Below are 24,563 nucleotides of genomic sequence, written 5' to 3' on the forward strand. Positions count from 1 at the left end.
TTGCCTGGGAGCTGTATTCTGTTGACTTTATTCCACCTGAACAACAGTGTTGAAAAGAACAATGGAGCTTCAGGATTCTAACAGAAACAAAGCTGTTATTTTTCTTGCAGATCAGGGTATTTTTACTTGCTGGCCAAGGGTGTATTTCTCTACCCTCTAGTGGTGAAAACACACTCTGAGCAGACAGCTTCAGGAAGCTTTAAAAACATTACCAAGATTTTAGCCAGAAGATATTTAGGAGTTTGGAAGTTCTTAAGGGAAAGATAAAATGACGTTTTCTGTTGAAACAGGATACCAAACCCACTAAAGGCATCAAAATGTAACAGAATTACACAAGTACCAAGGTATTCACATTAATAAATCCAGTCTGGAATGAGGTCCACAGTGAATGTGTACACAAGCAATAGAAAATGGGACATGACTCAAATAACTGGATGCTACTGGATGCTCTCACAGGGTATTTTAACTAGGAATCTTGGGTTTCAAGTGTAATACATATTCAACATATTGTTAGCAGAGGCAGAAAAGGTTGAGTTACTCAAGGAATGTCACTTCTAACCAGATCATCTGAGCATATGTTACGGTTCAATCCAGTAAATGGAAAAATGCAAACTAGATTTCTATATTAAAAAGCTTGTTTTCCCAAAGACTCTGTACAAGACTTTTGTCCATTCATCAGACTGAGGAGTACTAGTTGTGATGTACTGGGTTTACAGTACAGTTGTATTTATTATATATTATATATTTTGCATACTTTAGTTCCATAACCTTCTGGGTAACTTAAGCCAACCAACTGGGCTAACTAAAAAAACTGAAATGTACATGCTGTATAGTCATAATGTGTTAAAATACTTAATATGTAGAGAAGCACACAAATCATTTTATCATAACTACTTAACTCTTATTTTACCTTCTTCAGTTGTTCCCCTTTTACATAATTTCTGCCTTTGAGTTTATAGAATATTGCAGTAATACTTAAAAGTTTAGCTGATTGTTACTATCAGAGCCTAAATAATGAACAAGATGTCTTTCTTATTGTCTTCAGCATTTGGAAGATGTTGATACACTTTGGATCATACTTGCTTTGTTAATGAATACCAGAAATTTGCACATCTAATGCCTAGCACTGTTCGTATAGTCCTAACTACAGGAAATAGTTTGGCTATGGTAATTAGCCTTTCTTGAGGTACATTTTCCATACTTATTAACAAAATAGGTCTCTAGCACAACAAATATTCTCCTAATTACTGCATCTATTTTCGCTGTTAATATCCTGCTTTTAATTGTATGCATGCATAGATAGACAGACAGATAAATAGATAAATACATACACACTTTTCATACCCATATGTGCAATACTGAAATACATATTAAAAATACTTCATTCACATAAAGGTATGAGAAATGTAAATCAATGTAGAGTTATTAACCTGTAATTTTGCTAATGAAGAGTCTGTGAAGGACTGAAGTGATTAGTGATATCACTAATCCCATTTCTGCATTTCACAATGAGAGCAGACATCTGAGCAGGAATGACACGGGGGACTGCAGATGTAAGAGCTGAGTCTGAGGAAGTCAGAGTCACATTTCCAGGGTTCTTTATGTCTGCCAAAAAGAAGTTGAGCTTCAAACCACAGCACAAGTCACTTCCTTCTTAATAAGACCAGAAGAGAGCGGATGAAGGCAGAGAGACAAGAGAGAGATGTAATGCAGCCCCAATGCTGGCAGAGACAGAAGGACAGGACATGTCAGGACAGGTAGGAGGGTCAAGTCCCAGACATTTTAGGGAACACTGGGGCAGTCGATGAGTGAGCAGAGCAGGCTCCCTGAAACACCTGGGGGTGTCCTCACACAGGGGCATGTGGAGGAAGAGAGAACTGGAGAAAAGTCAAGTCAAGTGCTCTGGGGGTACATGAACATCCAGGTCTTCAGCGGTGAAGTGAGCATTTAGGATTAGCAAGGAGTCTGAAACAAGGGGGCTTGGGTCAGGGTGTGCTGTGGGGCTGCAGTGGAGCAGGGAGGGGGAAGGTTTGTGGGGCAAAGAAATCTAGAAATGAAGGAAGAGTTTGGAGCCTCTTTGGGTCCTTGATAAAAGTGGATGTAGATGTAGCCTATATTACTGATGGTCAAAAAGCTAGCCCCAGAGACAAACATTGGGTTTGGCAGCATAGCAGAAATCAAGTAGTTGGTATTGTTGAGCACTTATGGTTGGAGATTGGTTAAGTTACAAAACTAGAGGGGAAACTGTTGTTTTAATGCTTTGAAACTGGCCGGTGCCTGTAATACAAGATGGGAAGGAAGGAAGTCTGCAGTTTGTGGGAAAACTGATCCTCTTCATGGATAACCCAAGCTGGTAAATTATAGGATAAAACTAAAAATAAAGAGACTTTTAAATGAGTGATATGGTTAATAAATATGTGGCATGTAAAATGCAAAGAAATTTTACTTGTTTTCTGTATAAATATTGTGCCAAGTATTAGAGACCTGTTCATTTTAAAAATGAAAGAAGTGAACTCTTGTTCTGCTTCTGAAAATCTGCTTAATACAATGCCAGCTGTAAAGTCACTACTTAAATTTCTATTAAAAGGAAATGAAAGAGAATTCACCATTTAAAGATATTTCTTAATGATTTCACTAGATGTTAACTAACAAGGGGCAACACATAAACTGGAACATAAGTGGTTTTGTATAAATATTAGAAAGAATTTTTTTCACTCTGAGGGTGACAGGGCACTGGCACAGGCTGCTCAGGGAAGTTGTGGAGTCTCCATCCCTGGAGACATTCAAATCCCACCTGGATGTGTTCCTGTGTGACCTGCTGTAGGTGACCCTGCTCTGCCAGGGGGGTTGGACCTGATGATTTTTTGAAGTCCTTTCCAACCCGTAACTTTGATTCTATGATTTTATGATATGTAGAAAAGGACAAAAGATGAAACTTTTTAATTAGATTTGTGCTTATATTCTGTAGTGGTGACTTTCTTCAGTCTACACTAGTAGAATTTAATTTGCTGACCCTTAAAAAGGGGTCTTTACAGTACTTAATTACAAACCCCAAAAAGCCAAGAGGGAAGGAATTGATAGAAAAATTAGACATATTAAAATAAAATGTACACATGGGGAAAAAGAAGTTAAATATATAACTTTATAAATTGGTAGGCAATTGGCATAGAGAGAGCAAAATATAACACTCAGCATTTTTAAAAGACTACAGAGGCTATAACATTTGAATTCCTGATCACAGCATGTACAAGCAAAAATTCCAAGGTTATTTTGATATGTTTGTCTGCTCACCTCCCCCCAAGCCTACAGATGTTGAAGTGAGATGTTAAGACAAGATACAGCACATTCATGAGTGAAAAGCATGAGACCACATCCATTTTTGGAGCACATAAATGGCAAAATGGAATATGGTATCAGCCAATCAGTTCTGACTCCGAAACATTTTGTACACTCCCCCTGCAAAAAAAAAGCCCAAAACAAACAAAAACCACCACCTCAAAACACAAAGCCACCCAGCTTCTAGCATTTTAGTTTGTTTTAGCCATTTCTTTCCCAGAATACGCTGGCAAAATCTCATTTTACACCCTTAAGCAACATAGCTAAGCCAGCAGAAATCTGCAGTACAACCTTGGCTTAAGAATGCCAGTGATACAAAAACAGTTCCGGCCTTCTAATCCATACTTTAGTTGTCTGCAGACCATCACAGCAAATCTGTTTCTTTGTGACTTCATTTGGAATGTTCCCATCATTGATGTTCCATTCTCTGAGAGTACAAACAATATCCCTGTGATGATGTCTTCTTTCTGCAGTGCTGGAGCCATTTGTGTGCTGAACTGTTTTAATAGCAATGGATGATTCATGTGACTTTTGATTCTTAGTAATCAAGAGGATCTACTCTGAAGTCTATCCTCAGTTCTGGAAGACAAGTGTTCTTCTGTAACCTGGTAATAAAAAAAAAAACCTATTTAAAAGGACTTTGATTTAACAAGAACTATTTGTTATGCTCTTGTACTTTGAGGTCAATGTTCTCCTTTTTTTCTCCCCATTGTTTTTTTTCAATGGTGACAATTAAAATTAATAGGCTTGAAATCAAAATGTGTTGTGGCTTTTGAAATGCTAAACTCAGAAACCGAAGCTTGTGGCAGTTGCCAGAGAAATACTGAAGATAGATCTAAGCTGACTTGTGAACTCCAGCAGTAACAAGGAGCAACATGTATATAAATCTAGAGTGGTAATCATTAACAAAATGTACTCCAGAGTTTCTTTTTGACTTAGCTTTTGAGTCTGTTTGCAGGAAAACATTCTGTCCCCTGCAAGTCACATGCAATCTGTAGGCAACACTTGCTCTACAATATGGCTCCCAGCTTTTTAAGGAGTCTGATGACTTTTTAAGATTCCATACCTCTGTGCATGCTGGATTATAGATTTCACTTTCCAGTAAAAAATTTGATCTGAGTATGAAATACTTGAAGTTGTTTGATGTTTATTTTTCTGGAATTTTATGCAATGTTCAATTATTAATTCCCATTATTATTAACTGCCAATTAATAAGCAATAGAAACCAAAGGTTCTCATACCTCATCTTGAAAATCTTTAATAAAGCACATTAAGGTCAAAACCTTCCTGATTTGATACTAATCAGCTTAATAACAACACTGAAAATATGTGTGACCCTGTGAGTAAGTTATCCAGTCTTTACTTAGTTACACTGATGGGTTGTAACTTTTCACTACAATATCTTATGAATCATCATACTAGCAAAAATATTTTCTAAGTACTCATAGAAATTTTTCTAGGCAGTGTCTGCCAATGTGAATGCATTGGTCTTAGTATCAGAAAATAGCCAGAAACTAAATACTTGATATTTTTAACTATCTGCTGCAGCTAGAATAGCACTCTGCTTAGAATATAGCTCTTGGTATCTGCAAGAACAACTGCAGTGCTGATGAATTTGTAAAGCAGCAGAACAAGGCATCAGGTAATATCTCTGTATTTTTAAGCACTATCGTGTTTCATCCCAGCATCTGACAAATTTAAGCTATTTTAAAAAGGGCAGGGGTTTTAAGAACATGATAGATACATGCTTTGTTTCCACCAGCTATCAAAATAAAAAATCTGCTTTGTGTATTTTATAGCTTGCCAGAAAAAGCCACGGGTTTTGTTTGGTTGTGGGTTTTTGTTGGTTTGGTTTTTGTTTGGTTGGTTGGTTCTGTTTGTTTTTTCCAAATCTCTCCATTCTGTATTGATCTTATAACCTGTGAACACCTGGTTTGGGTTTTAATAATTTTGTATAAATTTTGTTCTAGTAGACTCAGCTACATAAAAACTAAATCTAAATCTATTTTGCTCTTCTTTCCCAGGAGGAAAAAACCAGAAATATTTTAAATAAGCTCTATACATTCTGGTATGTACATATGTATTGAAATGCATTAAGCTAACATTACCTTCTCTGAAGAAGACAGAAGAGAGGGCAAGAGATCACCTGCCTGTTATTAAGCGTTTCAGTTACAAGTGATGGTTCCCAAATGCAGTATCCACGCAGACTGCCATGGATGCTCACATAGCCTGCATTGCCTGAAGAGTTCCACAGCAGGAGAGATGATGAGTCCATAGGAGAGGCAGGTGTCCCTCTAAAACAGAAAACAGAGAAATGGACAGTGTGCTCCTGAGTGCATGACAACAACAACAAAAAACGAAGCTATGAAACTGTGACAAGAAAAAGTCCATGACCGAGAGCAGGAAAAGGGCACTGGGAGTCTGAATTAAGCATCCTCTTATGCAGGCAAGCACAAGAGGGAGAAGACTTTTAAGACCATTTCTTTTCCATTGGAGTACATCTATGGCAGTTCTTCCTGAGCTGGACAGTGTGCTCATGGCCCTTTTTACTTTTGACTAACTTATAACTAGTTATAAACTATTCTGAACAGAGCAACATCCATCTCTCTTGTAAAAATTGAGATTCATGAAAGAAAGACAGCAGAGAAGCTGTTTCTTCAGAAATTGAAACGCTCGCTGGTTTTTTTCTTGAGAAGTCAGATGGTATACAAATAATCTGAATAAGGACCATCAGCTTTCTAAATTTCAATCAATCTTAGGCAGAAATTGATCTACATGAATTATTGCTTTACCTCAGACCAGGGATGCACCTATGAAGTGATTCTCCCACTCTGCCTCTTTAACTGCACTTTGGCTAACACACACAGGGTAGTCCTGAAGTGCTTGAACCAAGTTCCTCTCCAGGTTCATAGAACTGGCTTACATGCTCCAAGACTGCAGGTAAGACTCAGCTACTGCTCAGGAGCATTCAGACCTTGAAGATCCAGTGTGAGTCAGCATTCAGTGAAATAGCACCATTTCATTTTAATTCAACAAGGGGAAGTGTAGAGTTTTGCATTTGGGGAAGAACAACATGATGGCCCAGTATAGGTTGGGGGCTGACCTGCTGGAGAGCAGTGTAGGTGAAAGAGACCTGGGGGTCCTGGTAGACAAGAGGATGACCATGAGCCAGCAATGTGCCCTTGTGGCCAAGAAGGCCAATGGCATCCTGGGGTGCATTAGAAAGGGTGTGGTTAGTAGGTCAAGAGAGGTTCTCCTCCCCCTCTATTCTGCATTGGTGAGGCCGCACCTGGAGTATTGTGTCCAGTTCTGGGCCCCTCAGTTCAAGAAGGACAGGGAAGTGCTTGAAAGAGTCCAGCACAGAGCTACTAAGATGATTAAGGGAGTGGAACATCTCCCTTATGAGGAAAGGCTGAGGGAGCTGGGTCTCTTTAGTTTGGAGAAAAGGAGACTGAGGGGTGACCTCAGCAATGTTTTCAAATATGTAAGGGGTGAGTGTCAGGGAGATGGAGTTAGGCTTTTCTCAGTGGTGACCAGTGATAGGACAAGGGGTAATGGGTGTAAATTGGAGCATAGGAGGTTCAAGTTGAATATCCGGAAAAATTTTTTTACTGTAAGGGTGACAGAGCCCTGGAACAGGCTGCCCAGGGGGGTCGTGGAGTCTCCTTCACTGGAGACATTCAAAACCCGCTTGGACACGTTCCTATGCGAGGTACTCTAGGTGGCCCTGCTCTGGCAGGGGGGGTTGGACTAGATGATCTTTCGAGGTCCCTTCCACCCCTATGATTCTATGATTCTAGGATTCTATGATTCATCATTACACAACGACTTTTTGAAAGGCAGATTGTGAATCAAATATTCTCTAAAGCATAACGAGATTTTAAAAAACAAACAGGTCGCTAGAGGGAGCCTCTTAATCATCATATCCTAGTACCAAACCACTGTTCACTCGGCCTACAGTGCTCAGATGTTGAGGTACTCCAATAGACTCAGTGAGTGCTGCTCCTTCTAGCACTCAGTTTAAAGAAAATGAGGGTAAAAGACAGGAATAGGAGAGGCTGTGCCAACATTCCACATTCATTCCACATTCTGAACACATAGAGATTATCTAAAGATTTGCTCACAGAAAAACCTGTAGAGCCAGTGAGTGCAGCAGCTGGGAACAGAATTATCTTTGCCGAGAACTTTTATAAATGTGATCTTTACACATCCTCAGTGAAAGAGCATCCACCTTTTCCTCCTTCAATGATCAAACACTAAAACAGGCACAAGTTGTCAGTATGAGAGGAAAGTCTTTAGACTGAATGCACTTCCCTCCTTCCTTTATCTTCATCACAGATTAGCTGTGCACATATGCTAATTCCAAGATGCTGGATTTCAAGGAGTGCTGCTTTGAGCAGGGAGCCGATCCAGCTCTCTCGGTGTTAGAAGGCAGCTACATACTAAACAATGGAGATGAACTCCTGCCGTGTAGCTGCAGACAGGCATTCAATTTTCTGCTCTACTCTAAACTTAGTAAATAACACAGCAGCTGTAGTTTGTGGTTTTCCATTACAAATGCTATAGAATTGGCAAGAAGTCCCAGAAAAACACAGGGAGAATAGGAAAGCTGTGGAGGAGATCCCAGCTGCAAGAGAGGCTCTGCCAAGGGCCCAGGGGGAAGTGGGACAGAAAAAACCAGCAGCTCAGAAGGTGCTTTCTTTTTAGAAAACATACAGCAGCAGAGGGCATCAGACAACAAGAAATCTTATGTTCATTAATGAATCCTGTAATGCTAAAAGCACAGTTAAGAGGAGTAAGAACTGGAAAGGTACAGACTGATGCTGTAAATAGGGTAAGGGAGCAGGCACTGAGAGAAAAAAACAAACAAACAAAATGCTTTTCCTCTGTGTGTTGGCTGTAACCACTACAATATGGAAATCTTGGGGTGGAAGAGAGAAGAGAAGAGAAGGGATCACCTATGGCCCTGCAGGTTGGCTCAGAGATCTTCAACTAGCACACCAACCTGAGCCCTGCAATTGGTAATGAATTCCCAACCCACAACAACATATCTCTTCTCTTTAAGATATGAAAACATAGCAAGTTCTGACAGTAAGGAAAAACTGTTGTTTGATGGCATCTCATGCTCTCTCAAAACTCCCAGTACAACAGGAATCAAACAAGAAAATTCAAAAAAGCAAGCATTAGACAGCATGCAGCCTTATTTTGTCCTTTTGAGTGACAACCAGGAAGCAGGCAGCACTCAGAAATGAAGCTGAATGACTCATTTTCAACAGAAGTACTTCAGGTCTCTTGCCAGCATTTCCTCCCCACACTCTATAACTATTTCTCAGTGCGTGTGCTGAGAGGACCTTCTCATCGCTGCAGGCACTCGGGACTAAGATGAAGTGAAGGTACTATCTCATTTCCTCTATCTACAGACAAAGAATTACTGCTTGATAAGCACAGCATTCTTCTGTTTTCCTTGGTGGAAGTGAGGAGAGTTTTATGGGAAACTGTTATTTATAATGTCTTTCACTGGAGTTTCTCAGACTTAAAGGAGGCCTTTTGAGAAACTGCTGCTGAGGCAGAAGGTGTTTTAGCCCCATTTCCTGGTGTTCTCCCGCCCAACCCTCATGCATGCAGGAATGTCACCGTGATGCAAAAGGCAGTGGGACGTGCAGCTTAAGGGATTCCAGGATAAGCCAGACCACCCAGCCGCTTCCAAGCTCCGGGATAACGTGTCCTTCCTGTGGCGAAGCGCGCATGGGCAGCTGGGGCAGATTTAGGAACCACCTTCAGAAACAGATGTGAGACCCCGTGCTGTAGCAGCAGCTGTTGTGCTGGAAAATTTGGAAGGTTTTCAAGTGGAAAGAAAATAAGCTCGCACTCCAGTCTGCCAGCTGCCTGATTTGAGTGCAACTTGACCAGGTATAGTATTCCTCCCTTCCTGTTTTGGAAACTTTTAATGGGCATTTGCAAATTATGTTTTTGTTACTGCTGCTGTAGATATGAGTACCTCAGGGAAGTTTTTAACAGTAATTTCTCTTTACAACAACATTACTCTCATACATGCCTGTGTACAAAGTGAGAGCAGTCAGCTGTGGGCATGTGTTATCATGAGTCTGTGTATTTATATCAAGTCTACAAAATAGGAATTTTTAGAAGATATTTTCACAGACTGAACAGTAGGAAATTCAGTGGAATTATCTGTAAGACCTTTCACTGAGTGCTGCCATACTGATGCCACAAATGGGTACTGTTTTTGTGAAATCTGAGTGTTCCTAAAATTAGGAGTATTTTCTCTTACACAAACTGGCATGAATTGTGATTTCAGTACGTTGTGATTATTTGATAGAAAAATAAAGACAGATCACTGAAGTTCAAACAGTAAAGGAAAATTGTTGCTAAAACATGATAGATATACAAGCTCCTGAATTATTAAAAGAGATCAAGAAAGGCAGAAAACCTAAAAATTTTTTTTGGGGGGGTGTTAAATAATAAGAGGGGGAATAATTTTGTTTTAAGCCAAATTCATTTCCGGTAGCAAACTGAGCAATGTGCTTGCAGCAAGGCTTAAGTGCCACTTTGGCAATAGTGTTCTCAGAGAGGTCCCCAAAAAGGCATCCTCCAAGCTGCCAGTGACAGAATAAAGTGGGCGCTTAATGCTGCACAGAGATGCAATGTCACTGGGGTCACGGGGACCTGGGGTTCCCCCCTGACTCCTCAGAAGAGGGAGGAACAGGTCAAGCTGCTTTCACTGTCCTTCCTGTTTCCACACAAGTGGCTAAAGTTCCTCTGCCTGGATTCCCATCACTTCTCACCAAGGGAATGGCTCGACTGGGATAATATCAGGCAGCGTGGTGACTGCGCTCTGTGTCACCTGCTGTTCTACAGACAGCTTCTGAGGAAGCTCAGGATTGAGCTTCAGCCTCTGATTTGGAGCAGTGTATTTCTAAAGGTAGTTAACGACAGCCAATTAAACAGTTAAATTTAAATATTTCCATCTTCCATTTATTTCAACTGTTTTGGAGGAACAGGGCATTTGTATTTAAAAGATGGATGAGGTGTCCTCCAGTATCTTTCCCACACCTATTTAGGGTGGAGCAAAGAACTCCAGCTGTAAAAAACCCAGGCTGTCTGCAGACAGCCATGATGTGTCAGCATTGGTGCTTGTATATAAGTGTGTAGAGATATTTGGATGCCAATTCCCTAAACACAGAAAATTAAATTTTCCCACTGGGGCCTTTAGTGTTGATGAATAAAATGTAAGAACTATGGATATTAACCAAGCTGCTAAATACTTTATTTCTGGAAAATGACATGTGAAAACAACGCAGTTTATAAAATTGAGATGCTTGGAATAGTTCAACCAGACGTGGGGTAAATTTGAAAGGAATCTATTTTTAAGGCTTTGAATAAGGGTCATTTGGCACTTGCTTCAAAGCCTTTATACAACTTGTCTTGTCTTGGCAGTGAAAGTGAGGAAACTTTGCAGAGACTTCTGCAGAGAGCGGGGAAGATTATCACACTCTGAAATCTGACTCATACAGAGAAGGAAAAGGCTCAGCTCAAACAACAGGAGGTCACAAATTCAGTGTCTTCTGAGGAAATGTCATCATTGGAAAAGGATGACTAGAAATTCTTCAACTAAAAATATCTCTTAAAAGCCTGGAAGAAAACTTGGCACAATATGTGAAGAAACAGCAGTTTGCTGCTGTCTCTTTTATTAGAGAAAAATAAATGATATTGATAATTGATAAATGATAAATGGATTTTTAGAAGATCTTCTCTTCCTTTCTGAACAGTATTTTTCATACAGCTGAGCCATGTAACAAGACAGTTAACTTACTATTTTAAGATAAACTTCTCTACACAAAGAGAAAAACACTTAGAAGTGAGAAAGTGTTAGCAATAAAAGTAACCTTAATGCCTTTACTTTTCTTCATTTAGGGTCTGATCTGAGCTGCACTGAAGTAAATAAAACAGAGAGAATGTTGATAGGCTTTGATTAAGTTTTTTTTTATCTGTTCTTATTTCAGTGACTACTAGGAAGATACATATATGACAAAGATCTCTCTCAGCTTTGCAGAATCTGAACACTAGCAAGGCAGAAATGATCTGGCAACTAAAAACTCATTGGTAAGGAAAAAGTTCATTAATCATTGTTATATCGTGTTTAGATCTAAAGCAAGCAAAGTTTAATAATGATATAAGACCATTATGAAAGAATACTCCAATGGGGTTTTGTTTAGTTAGTATTTTTTCTTGTTCTTAACTTTTTCACAACATCAAGGTCCCAGTCTGGGCAAGGATGATATTGGCTGAAGTTGATCACATTCTCCATTTCCCAGAGCAACTTCTAAAAAATATCCCAAGCCACCAAAGCAAAATAACTTGCACTTCACCTGTTAATTCCAAAGTGATGTTGTTCATAGGAAGTTTGGCATCAATCAGAAAAGGAGATTTTAAAGTTATGGTCCTAATGTTATCCTTTTCATGAAATCTCTTTGGGTCAATAATCAAAATTTAACACAGACTCTACATCTGGGCACAAAATTATCTGGTGTGCATCCAAGCTTACACAGAAGGGTATTTATCCACTTGCTGTGGGAGTGTTGAGTTGCCAGGTCATTGTCTTCTTTCCTTCTTCTGTGTTTCAGGACATCCCTGGTCACACTTCTGATTTTTGGTCTGCTTCTACAGCCACCGCTGACACAGCTCTCCGTCATCACACAGCCAAACATTGTCCTGTTCATGGCTGATGACCTTGGCATAGGGGATGTAGGTTGCTATGGGAATGACACCATCAGGTAAGGAAACTGAGCAAAACTGAACCAAGCTGGGGGGTTATTTAATGTATGACTGCAAACCTCGACCCATCATCAGCTATTTGAGCTCTCTTCAAGTTCATTTCCTGGAGAAATGAGAGGGTTTCCTACATTTGCCATTGAAGCTAAATGTAGAGCACTACCAAGATTATCTCATAGCCTAGAGGGCATTGTCAGAGCGAGCTCTGTTATTAGAAGCAGGGTGGGAATACATCAGTCATTCTTGTGGATTCCTTAATTGCCCGATTTTGAGACAAGCTATGCTCTTACACATACCTGAAGATAGAAATGTTGTCCCATCTTTCAACATATCAGACCTCATTATCTCATTTAATTTTACTTTGCTATGCCTTCTCTGTCTCACATCAAAATACAGCATAAATCACTGCAATGAGCTATATTGCTAGAAAACACTTCTTTCAGACCCAAGGACATAGAAATCGCCTACTCTTTGAAAATCATTCCACAGTGTTGTCTGCTGGCTTCCTACCAACTTGTCACTTCTTTAAACAAAACCAGATTTGGTATGATCACTCCTATCAACCAGTAAAGTTCTCAGAAATTAACCCTCATCAGGACCAGGCAGTCAGTTTCTGAGATGGCTGATGATCACAGGTAGCTGATGGGCCTCTGCATGGCTGGGCCTCCACTTCAGCAAAGCATCATCCCCAAGCCATGAGTTTTCTTGTCAAGAGCAGTGGGATACATTTCTGTGAAGACATTCATAGGACTTGGGAAACAAGAAGGAATGATTGGCTTGAAATGTATCCAGATAGTAATTGCTAATTAAAAAAAAAATATATATCAAGGGGGACACACATGACCCAAAAATAAAAAACAAAAGTATTTCCTCCTCACTTCAGAAAACTGAAATAAAATAAAAAATATATCCTGGCCATCTTCAAAAAGAATAAACTTCCCAAAACAAATATTTGTGTAATATTCCTCATCCTCACTCCCTTGGAGACTGTCTGAATGATATCTGACAGTGCTGGTTGCATTTTCAGGACCCCGAGCATTGATCGCCTGGCAAAGGAAGGAGTAAAACTCACCCAGCACATCTCTGCAGCTCCACTCTGCACCCCTAGCAGAGCAGCTTTCCTCACTGGGAGATATCCCCTCCGATCAGGTTTGTCTTGTTAAACCAAGCAGCCTTTAAACATTGTTTTATTCCTGAAGGGAAAAATGTCACATAATGGGCGTATAAGAAATCAGGGTGTGCAAAGAGAACTAATATCACAGACTTGTCGTTCCTCACTGAGACACACCAGGACACACTAGCTCTGTCTCGTACATGTGTGGTGGCATCTAGATTAATCCTCCTCAGATATCAGAAACAGCTCAGTCCTGCAGGGAGCAGAGTAGCTCTATGCAGATATGTGTCCATTCCCTCCTGTTGTGGTGCAGAATGAGTCATTTACAGGAAGACTTTGTTACCTGCATGTCAGAATTCATCCATCCTATGAAATAACAGTTTGACATCTATATTATTTGTCCCAGTTCTGTTTCTGAAGGAAAAATACTATCCTGTCAAACTGCGTCCCTGAGATGAAGAGCTGTGAAAAACAAGTAGCTCTACCTGTTTCTAACAGCAACTCTCTAATGCTTATTCTATTGCAAATGATCTGCAGTGCCTGCATTCCCAAGGCATTTTAAAGCTGATATGTCACCCTACTTTTATCATGACAGCTCATACAGGAAGATAGATAGCTTGGAAAGGTTCAGCAACATGTACAGGCTCTCTCCCACACAACAGCAGGGCTTGAGCCCTTCAAGGCTTCCACGACAGACTGTACTTCACATAGAGCTGTGTGATGGGATTATGCCAGCATGTAATGCTAAATGACAGGCTGTAAACCTGCAGGTGAGGAGAAGATTGCAGTGCTAAAGAGCTACTCAGGGTTTCAGAAGTCTAATACCAGCCATACAGCCATACCAGTGTGCTGGGACATCTTGTATTCCCAGGCAGCCTTTTACAAGCTGGAGTTTGAGGCTGACAGAGGGCTGAAGTCTCCCTACCCTTCTCCCTGCCCTCACAGTCACACTCAGTAAGTGTACTTCATACAGCCTGAATGCTGCTGTGAAATACAAAACTCCTATAAAATTGTACCATTCCCAATAAATAAAGGAATGCAAAATGCCTCAGTTTGAGAGACTGAGAAGAGTAGGTACTATACAATGAAGAGACTTAACTATTTTTTAATCTTTGGATATCCGGAGTCCTAGATTCCTTTACCCAAACAAACAGCATTAGGATAAAAATTTAGCACTATAATATCAATGAAACCAGGAAATAGGGAAGTGTTTTTCATACTTACCAGTTATGCTTACTAAGATTGTTTATTACTGTATTTTTTAGGGATGGATGCTATAAACGATTACCGTGTTCTTTTTTGGAATGGTGGCTCAGGAGGGCTTCCTCCCAATGAAACCACTTTTGCCAAAATACTGCAGCAGCAAGGCTACAGCACGGGACTCATAGGTATGGGGACACTCCTGAAGATGGCTTAGGATGTGTTTTCAACTGCATGTCTCACAGAAATGATTTGGTTTAGTTAGCAACAACTCATACAGCAGTTGTCATGTTTTTATTTCTTGATTGTAAAATATCTTTTAAGAAGAAATCCTGTCTTAAATCAGTCTTAAAAGAACAGGGGTCTGACAAAGAGAACAGTCTTTATCGTTGGCCTGCTTTGAAGCACAGCTGTGGTTATTAAAACATATAATGGTAAATATCTTAAGATTGCTTGAATACTATTCTACCACATACATGAACTAATTATTCTAATGGTATTTCATAAAAAAAACAAATAATGAGTGCCATTTAAATATGCATGATGACACTTTACACAGCTCAGAGCAGATTCAAAACAAAAGTGAAGAGCTGCTACTTCAAACAATAAAGCCAGTTCATAATATGGCAAGGTCTGCTCTTTTGAAAACAGAAACAAAGTAGTTACTTTTTCTTTCATTACAGTATCACTGTAGTTCACCAAGATTTCACAGAACCACAGGAAACAGAATCACAGAATTATTCTGGTTGGAAAAGACCATTAAGATAATCAAGTCCAAAAATAACCTAACTACCAAGTTCAGTTCCTAAACCACCTTCTCAAGCGCAACACATAATAGACCTCTTAAAGGCTTCAAGGGATGGTGACTCCACCACTTCCCTGGGTGGCCTATTCAGTGTTTAATTACCCTTTCAGTGAGTAAGTTTCTTCTAATATCTAATCTAAACCTTCTCTGGTAAAAATTGAGTCCATTTCCTCTTGTCCTGTTGCTTGTTACTTGGGACAAGAGACTGATCCCACCTTCCTACTTTCAGGTAATCGTAGAGACTGATAAAGTCTCCCCTCAACCTCCTTTTCTCCAGGCTAAACAATCCCAGTTGCCTCAGATGCTTTTCAAAAGACTTGTGCTCCAAACCCTTCACCAGCTTTGTTGTCCTCTAGACACTCCAGAACCTCAATGCCTTTCTTTTAGTGGGAGACTCAGAACTGAACACAGTATTTGAGTACACAGAGTACAACCACTTCCATTCTCCTGCTGGCCACACTTTTCCAAATACAAGCCAGAATGCCATTTGCCTTTTTGTCTACCTGGGCACACTGCTGGCTCATATTCAGCAGGCTGTCGATCAGCACTCCCCGGTGTTGATTTGGTCACAATCCATTTTCAAACAATTATTCCTCCTAGATAAAAAGCAAACACTCCCGAGCTAAATTTTCAGCTATTTTTTCCTACCTCACATGAACATCTAAATGTCAATATCTAAAATCTATGGCTGACACATAAAAATATTGTCTGCACAAATAATCTGAATTTACTAATAAAAGTGTCTGCAGGAATTGATTTGTGTTATTTCAGCTGAATAAATCTAAACTATACAGGACAATACTAAGCAAAGCCCTGTAAGCATTTTAATTTCTATATTACTGGATCTTCTCCTGCTAGTTTTATAGCAATATTATTTTAGCTGTTTTAAGCAGCCCATTAAAAAAACCATCTCTATTAGCCTAGTGCTTCAGCTTGGCTTCTGCATGTAATCACTAACAAAACAATTACACTGGTTTCCACTTTGCCAAAGGAATTGCCCCACAGGGAGATTGTGCAGCTATCTCCTAGAAGCTAGCTAGCAAAATGGGCTGGCATTTTCCCTGTGGGCAGCTCAGCTAAAATCACACTATAGACACCAAGAGCATCACTTAATTTAACCAGATTGACAAATTCTGATTAATTGCACTGTTGGGGATGATTGAAAGCACTGATAATAATTGACACACACACACACACACACAAAAAAAAAAAAAAAAACAAAACCAAAAACCCCACAAAAAACCAACCAAAAAAAAAAACCCCACCAACCAAACAACAAAGCCACTACATCAGAACAACTTTACATTCAGGTCATGAAGCCAGATACTGCAAACACCTACCCACATCATCACAGCTGAATGGTTTGTGATTGTTTTGCTCTGAGCACAAACAGTTTAATTGCAAAGTTAAATACTATTAATAACCTGCAGCTTGATGTGATAATGAGACATTTTTGGGGGGAAAAATCTGTTTTGTGGATTTTTTTGTAGTCAGGAAGCCAGTGTTGTGTAACATAGTTCCTCAAGGATTGATTTGTCTTAATTATACACTTTGTATACCTTCTGGAGATGAGAGCCTTTTGTTCCATGTCAGAAGCCTTTATTGACCTCAGCTGCAGATTTAGCTGTTGGACTGCATCTGAAGTCCAAGGATACATTAGCTGCACCCATATTTACAGCCAATGCACCTATGTATTCATTACAAACCTGTTTCATTCTATAGTTGGCTCTAAATATGTCATGAGGTAGATATGTCATGAGGAAAAATTATTTAACTGAAAGCAATTGGTAACCTAGAATAGAAATTTTATTCTTGCTTTATATTTATATCCCAACAATAGCTCTTTATTTTTTTCCCCAGAAGCATTTTTTTCTGTTCCTATTGTAATGCACAGCAATTCTATTTAAATAAGCTCAGGGCTGGTTACTAATATATTTATAGGTAATAGAGTGAACCATTTGTTTAGAACAGTATCCTTCTGTAAGTACACAGTTCCTTACTCTACAATAACAATTATTTGCAAATTGGTTTTCAAGCAAATTCTAAAAATTTCATTTTGATCTATAGATTTGGTATCCAAGGACAACTTTGTCCTCTGCTTACAAAAGGACTTCTTCCTCCTTCATACCTTCCTACCTGACAAGTCTCCAGGAAAGCCATGCATTTTTTCTTGGTTCTGAAAATCTGATTTTTTCTAAGTTCTTAGTTCCCTTTATAATCCAGCTTTTTACATTTGGTGAAAACTACAGGGCATGGCTATAGGTACAGAGCTGGAAATTCATAGTTTGAAGAGGTTTACTTTCAGCATTTGTATGATCTATCCCATTACATTACTACGTATTCAATATATATGTGTAGGATGAAGAAGTTATCACAAACAGGAAAACAACCAACCAGTTTTCAAGGGAGATTTTATACAAGAAAAAGCCTGGTTGAAACATTATCTATTTACATTTTAATAATCTGTGCTTTCCAGGGAAGTGGCATCAAGGCGTTAATTGTGAATCCCGCAATGACCATTGCCATCACCCTTTAAACCACGGGTTTGACTATTTTTATGGGATGCCTTTTACACTTATCAGTGACTGCCAACCAACAGAACCACCAGAGATGGACAGAGCCTTTAGAAGGAAACTCTGGCTTTACACACAGACGATTTGCCTCGTTACTCTCACCACTGCCCTAGGAAAACTGATGGGGTTGATTTCAGTCCGCTGGAAAACACTGGCCTGCCTTGCTGGATTTAACCTCCTCTTCTTTGTATCCTGGTTCTCAAGTTATGGGTTTGTACGATACTGGAACTGCATTATGATGAGAAACCACGAAGTTACTGAGCAGCCAATGGTGACAGACAGGACAACGTCCCTTATATTGAGAGAGTCTGTTTCATTTATTGAAAGGTAAAGCGAGTTTTCTTTGATTCCAACTTTTCTTGCATGTCTTGCACCTTTTAAATGGCTCTTTCCTCTGTGATTTTTTTTATTTTTATAATAGTATATTAATAAGTATAATACGTATTATAAGTATTATAAATATTTATATTAATACTTATTAATATACAATTGGTATGCATGTAAATTATTGATAATAAAATCATTATACTAACCAAAAAATCATCTGCTGACCTTTTTTTTTCCTGAATCAGAAAGAGAAAATTTCCAGATTGAAACTGGTCATTTTACATCAACCAAACAGTATTGTATCAGACAGAGCCTAATCACTGGGTTTTAACACTGTACAAAGTAAACATTTCAGAAGTGATTGTTGAAAACATAGTTATACGTTATATATGCAAATCATAATACCATTTTCCATTACAACTGGCCCCTGTATTAAGAACCTTCCTTCCTAATAAGAAAGTGTTGATTTTTTTTAATTTTTTTTTAATATTTTTTCCAGAAATAAGCACAAGCCATTCCTCCTCTTTCTGTCCTTTTTACATACACACACCCCTCTTCTCACCACAGAGAAGTTTCTTGGGAGAAGCAGACATGGGTTATATGGAGACAATGTGGAGGAAATGGACTGGATGGTGGGTAAGTCACCATAGGAAATAACAACTCCCGCTACCTAATAGCAGTCTCCAGCTACCTAATACCTGGGTCTAACTGCAGATGTTAAAAGAATAGGAAATAAATTTAAAAAAAAAAAAAAAAAAAAAAAAAGAAAAAATCCTAAGCTTTTCACTTTTCATTAACATCTGTCAATCTTGTTGAGTACTGTTGGCTTTTTACTTTTTCAAGTTTCAGATCAAATGAATCTTTCTGTTCACTCTGGCTCTTGTGTCCAGTGTTTGCCATTTTTAACTATGACCCCTTGCTTCTGTCAACTAGCTCCCCTATTATTCTTACTAAATAAGTGAGAATTATTTAGTTTTCTGTGATTATTAAAGATCAGGTAATTTCAGCCTTTTATGCTCATGTCTTATCTGGCGATAAAACTGCCAGGTAAATTCATTCCAGGTGTAGACCAGCAGGCTATTTCTCTGTGACTTCTTCATTCAGCAGAGTACTGCGTATTTTTCAGACCTATTCATAAGTCCAGAAATGTTCATAAACATTAATTGGTATGGCCCAGTCAGATTAATCCTTTTTTCAAGCCTGTTTTTTGGAAGGGGAGGAGAATTATTTATCACCCAATCATGTCAGAGGAAAAGTAGCCACATATGCAAAAGGGATAAAAATCAGGTGTAAGTGTGCATACAAAAAGAACTGGTTTTCAAACCTACCTGTAAAACACACACACTCACCACCAATATATTTAATATTATCAGAAACAAATCACAAATAACTTAAATAAAAAAGAGCTATATTAATCATGCATATAATGAATATTATAGTGATCCAGTAACAATGCAAATACTGTGGTAAGATAGAGGTACATTAAATTTTTTCCTCATTGCTCATGACGGCTCCCTTGACACAGAATCTAAGTTTTGTGGGCTTTTGTATCATACTTTCTTTCCATATTTTAACAGCACATGGTATTTATTCTCTTTTCAATACAGGCTTCTGATCCATAACTGTGGATCTTGCACTCCTTGTTATAATATGGATAGGAAGGGGGCTACAGCACATCACAAATTCTCTGTGCACTTAGAGACAGTGAAATCACAACTACAAATCTTGAGACTAAAAAACTAAAACTCCTCCTTTAAATAACGACTAGCCCTACAGAGATAAGAAATTACATTGATGAATGTTTACATGTCAGAGGCTAAAAATTATGTAGTGTAAGCAATATTTTTTTGTTTTTTTAATACCCACATATTCCTGTGTTTAAAGGCCAGGTTCTAGATGCTATTGACAAGGAAGGTTTGAAAAATACTACACTTGTTTACTTTACTTCTGATCATGGTGGATGGCTGGAAAGACAAGAAGGTGAAAGGCAGCTGGGTGGCTGGAATGGAATATACAGAGGTAAGAGGCGTGTATGGAGGCAGTAGTCCGGGGTGGTGACAACCCAGCAACAAGTAGCAAAGCACTCAGGACACCCCTCAAGATTAAGACTGTACACCTAAGGAATAACAACTTGTTATCATTGAGGAGCAAATTTGTCACATTCTAATTAGGCATTTTAAAATGTAGACAGTTCTAGCCTGTGTAGATGCTCTTTATCTGCATGAATTCTCAAACTGCCATTTTCTCATGAATCAACTGACCAAATTAATTTTTATTAAGACTCTATAACTTCTCTCTAAAAATTAGTTGCATCTTACATCTGAATACTTGCCTTAACTGCAAAAGTATGTTACAGGATTGTAAAAGAGAGAGGAGAATGAGGCTGAGAAACAACCTTATGGCTGAAAATTTTATCCACACTGATTTCTGAAGGGGCAATGTGTTTGTAAAACAACAGAAGGGACTAAGTGTGTAAGGTCACTCAAGGAGTCTGATATAGTTAATACACTTGCACTGATGCTGAGAAGGAGCTTAGTGGTGAAAACAAAAGGGTAAAAAAGGTTCAAAAAGGTAACATTAGCTTATGATAATACAATACTTTTTTTTTTTTTAATGAAAGGTGGCAAAGCTATGGGAGGCTGGGAAGGAGGAATACGTGTCCCAGGGATATTTAGATGGCCAGGAGTGTTACCTGCAGGCACAGTTATTGATGAACCTACAAGTCTTATGGACATTTATCCTACAGTAGTTCATCTGGCTGGAGGGGTTCTACCCCAGGACAGGTACAAACACAAGTGTCCTTATTCTTCTGTCTCTCTCAAAACAATGGAAAATCTAGTTTGGAAACACCTCCTAAGAATCTGTCATTCTATTTTTCACTCCTGCTCCTTCTCTAGACACATATCTCAGCCACCTCTTCTCTACTTTTGAAATTCAGCATCTACCTGCAATCTTCTACAAGCATCTTCCCCACTGTTGCCAGTTCCACCAAGAAAGATGCAGAAGGAACACAGTCTTGTCCATCTTCCCCAGTCTGATGGTCTCCACTTTCTCTGCTAGGGTAATTGATGGCCGGGACCTGATGCCTTTACTACAAGGAGTAGTTGAGCACTCAGAGCACGAGTTCCTGTTTCATTACTGTGGCGTTCACTTACACGCTGTGCGGTGGCACCAAAAGGACAGTGAGTACAGAGCTTTTTTCCCTTAAATTGGGCTCAGTCTATGGGATGGGACATTTGTTTTACATGTTTTTTTTCTGGGATTGAAGCTTTCCAAGTAGTTCCAGGTGTAATGAAGTAAACAGCTTACTAGTATTGCCTGTGTTGTATGGCACAAAGAGTTTTTTTATGGCTCCAAGGCACATGGCATGTTGGGCAGGCTACTGGAGCTCAGGGTGGGTCTCAACCACACCTCTACCTGAATGCAAGGCCTGGAGAGTCCATGCCCTCCTTGCGTCACAAGGAAGCCCTGCCTCAGAACTTCATCTGTCATTCTGCTGCCTTAACAACCAAGTAATGGAAACACCAAAGCTTTTATTTGTATCCATGAAAAATGAAGTGAGTGATAGCTTACACTTGGCTGAAAATTATGGAGGAATTTCAAAACATCAGAAATAATTTTGCATTCTTGGTTTGATTCTGTGTCACTAAATTTTAAATGAAATTACAATATTATATCAACTAATAAGTGTAGAGCTGAAGTGCAAGCAGAAATGAACTCTAGAAATATATTCACTTTTCTACTGCTTTGTGATAACCACCAGTGTCATTGCAAGCCTTCTTTCTTTCCTTCCAGGTGGAGCCATCTGGAAGGCTCATTACATGACCCCCATCTTCCGCCCGCCTGGGGCTGGGGGTTGTTATGATAGAGGATTTTGCCCATGTTTTGGGGAAGGTGTGACCCACCATGACCCTCCATTGCTCTTTGATCTCTCAAGAGATCCTTCTGAAGCCAAACCTCTCTCAGCTGACACCGAGCCCCACTTTGACACTGTAATAAGGAGGATCAGAAGAGCCACAGAGGAGCATCGCAGGACACTGACTCCAGTCCCAGAGCAGCTCTCTGGGTACAATGTGATGTGGAAGCCATGGCTGCAGCCATGCTGTGGGACATTCCCATTCTGTTGGTGTGATAAGGAGGGTGATAACAAACTTGCCAAGCTATAAAGGAAAGAACCAAAGTTACTTCCTCAAAAGTGTTTTTACCTTGACTGTTTTCTTAGGGGGGTTAGTGGTGGGTTATTTGTCTGTTTGTTTTAATGGGTATTTATATCAGAATTGTTCCAGTGAGTGGCACAGTATTTGGCAAATGTGGCCTTAGGCTGGATACTCTCAGGAAGCGAGCAAGACAGAATGATCTAAAGAGTATGTTTTAAATCTGTTGACAACTGTGTGAATAGTTCAAATGCACTAAAGCAGGCCAAGACTGGAGCTGTACAAGCAATGATATAACTTATGTTTTGTTGTTTATGATTGTATGTTTGCTTGGTTTTTTGTTCTGAATTTCTAAGTAATTCATGGACTGAAATATCCATTTTTAAAAAAATCCTTATTGGTGACATATAAGATGGAATATAAAAGGTTTTTGTAGACTACTGCCTTCAAAATAATTCCAAAGCAAATGTTCCCACAATTTCTCACAGAATCTCCTTTAAAAACAGCTTTTTTTTTTCCTTACAACAAGTCCTTCCAGTAGAAGTGATGATGGCAGCTGGTTAGCCTGGGGCTTACAGATCAGGAGAAATTACCCAAACGAGACACAAAGCTTGGAAACGTGACAAGCTGGACAACCACTGTTTGTGCCTTCTTAGAAAGATGGGACCCCTCTGATTGGAGCTTGCCTCTTTTGATAGAGAACATAAGAGAGAAAGGGCTTTCCCCCTCCCAAGCTCCTATTGCACTTGGCTGCCTAAGCAGCACTGGTAAGGGCAGTGTCCTTGTTGGTCACAGATGTGCCACAGTGATGAACAGTTCAGTCATTTGGGCATAGGATTGCACGAGTTTCCTTGTTGCCCAGATCTCAGCCATAACTGGTTCCTGCTAACAAGTAGTAGGTCAGAAAAGACTCTTTGGAAGATGCCCAATAGTTATTCTGAAAACAACCAAACTTTAATTTACTATTTTGAAAAGAAATGCAGAATGAAGTTATTTTTTTGCTATATATAGCTTTTCAGCTGTGTTTACTTATATCCTTCACTGCTATAAATTCAGCTCTTTCCTTCTCTGAGTTAAAATAGTTGTTCTTATTAAAGTGGCCTTGCAGTTAAAGTTTTCCAGTTTAGGGTACAATATATATCTGTTTAGATACAGAAGTGTACAATGTTATATCTGAATATGTGCAGATGTCTGTGAATGTAATTTACCCATACAATTTAGTTCATTTTTTACTACTTTTCTAACTTTTGTGATAGGGTCTATTTCAATTTTTCATTTCCTTTTGATATATGTTCAGTTTATTTTGCTTTTATTTCCCCCCTTCCTTTCCATGATTCTGCCACCATGAAATCTGCAGGTAAACAAAATTCTACAGCTTAAAAAGAATTTTTTATTGTATAGTCAGATCACATGCATTTCAGACTTGTATTATTCACACAGATGTTCCACCAGTGCTATTGATGAGAAAGACACTGTGCTTACTGCGAAAATTCCAAGAGATTAAGTGAATCCATCACTTCATACATACTGGATTACTGATGAATTTCCACTATTGCTAAAAGCCTGTGCTTTATTTCTCATTTGAACGTATTCTATTTTACTGTCTCTGTCTTGGCTAAATTTAAAGCTTTTTCATATCCATAATGCAGTGTTTTCTCTATATGAAATTACTGTAATCAGACTGGCATTTTTCAATTTTCTCAGTAATTTTCAAAGACCTCACTTCCATTCTCAAGCCAGTTTTGTGACTGGAAATTACTTCCTTAAAATATTTCATAACACTGTAGGATATCCATTTGGATACAGAGAATAGAGGAAGAAATCTGAGGTAGAACTTGTCCTGGACACTGGTGTTTGTCCATGAAAGGACAGTTATCAGGCCTTGCTGATGTGCAAAGTGCCACAGGATCAGCAGAGGTTCAGGGCTTGGTAACACCAACATTACACTCAGAACAATCATAGAATGGTTTGGGTTGGAAGGGACCCTAAAGACCATCCAGTCCCAACCCCCCCTGCATGGGCAGGGACACCTCCCACCAGACCAGGTTGCTCAAAGCCTCAGCCATGGCCTTGAAGACTTCCAGGGAGGGGGCAACCTGTTCCTGTGTCTCACCTAGGAGTTATCAACTCCTATTCTTGGCCAAGTAGATCAACTGCTTTATCACTCTCTTATTAGATATAGAATAAGACATTTTTGTTGTTTTAGAAAGACCAACAATGCTTAATGTTGAGTGGGGTGTTGGAGCTCTTGGCTATGAGCTAAA

At 39.2% G+C, this 24,563-nt stretch overlaps 1 protein-coding gene across 3 annotated transcripts; it reads left to right on the plus strand.

The window, feature by feature from the left end:
* Positions 1-8,643: 8,643 nt before the first annotated feature.
* LOC103535101 (arylsulfatase D) lies at positions 8,644-22,393 on the plus strand. Of its 3 annotated transcripts, none has more exons than XM_030452389.1 (11): positions 8,644-8,729; positions 11,358-11,457; positions 11,979-12,128; positions 13,154-13,275; positions 14,506-14,628; positions 17,722-18,145; positions 18,645-18,781; positions 20,030-20,164; positions 20,766-20,928; positions 21,206-21,327; positions 21,941-22,393. In XM_030452389.1, the coding sequence occupies exons 2-11, from the start codon at positions 11,432-11,434 to the stop codon at positions 22,309-22,311; spliced, it is 1,773 nt and encodes a 590-aa protein (XP_030308249.1). In that variant the 5' UTR covers positions 8,644-8,729; positions 11,358-11,431; the 3' UTR covers positions 22,312-22,393. The 3 variants fall into 3 exon arrangements, with proteins under 3 accessions (XP_030308249.1, XP_008499343.1, XP_030308238.1); XM_008501121.2 differs by lacking the exon at positions 8,644-8,729 and adding an exon at positions 8,924-9,246; XM_030452378.1 differs by lacking the exon at positions 8,644-8,729 and adding an exon at positions 10,196-10,276.
* Positions 22,394-24,563: the final 2,170 nt, after the last annotated feature.

Source organism: Calypte anna, chromosome 1 (assembly GCF_003957555.1).
Source record: "Calypte anna isolate BGI_N300 chromosome 1, bCalAnn1_v1.p, whole genome shotgun sequence".
Classification (NCBI taxonomy): Eukaryota; Metazoa; Chordata; class Aves; order Apodiformes; family Trochilidae; genus Calypte; species Calypte anna.

Excerpts from the sequence above, each read along its gene's own strand:
- LOC103535101 (XM_030452389.1), top strand. The coding sequence starts at position 11,432 with ATGATCTGGCAACTAAAAACTCATTG. Across the intron at positions 13,276-14,505 it reads GAGATATCCCCTCCGATCAG|GGATGGATGCTATAAACGAT; the intron begins GTTTGTCTTGTT and ends TGTATTTTTTAG. Across the intron at positions 18,146-18,644 it reads TCTGTTTCATTTATTGAAAG|AAATAAGCACAAGCCATTCC; the intron begins GTAAAGCGAGTT and ends TATTTTTTCCAG.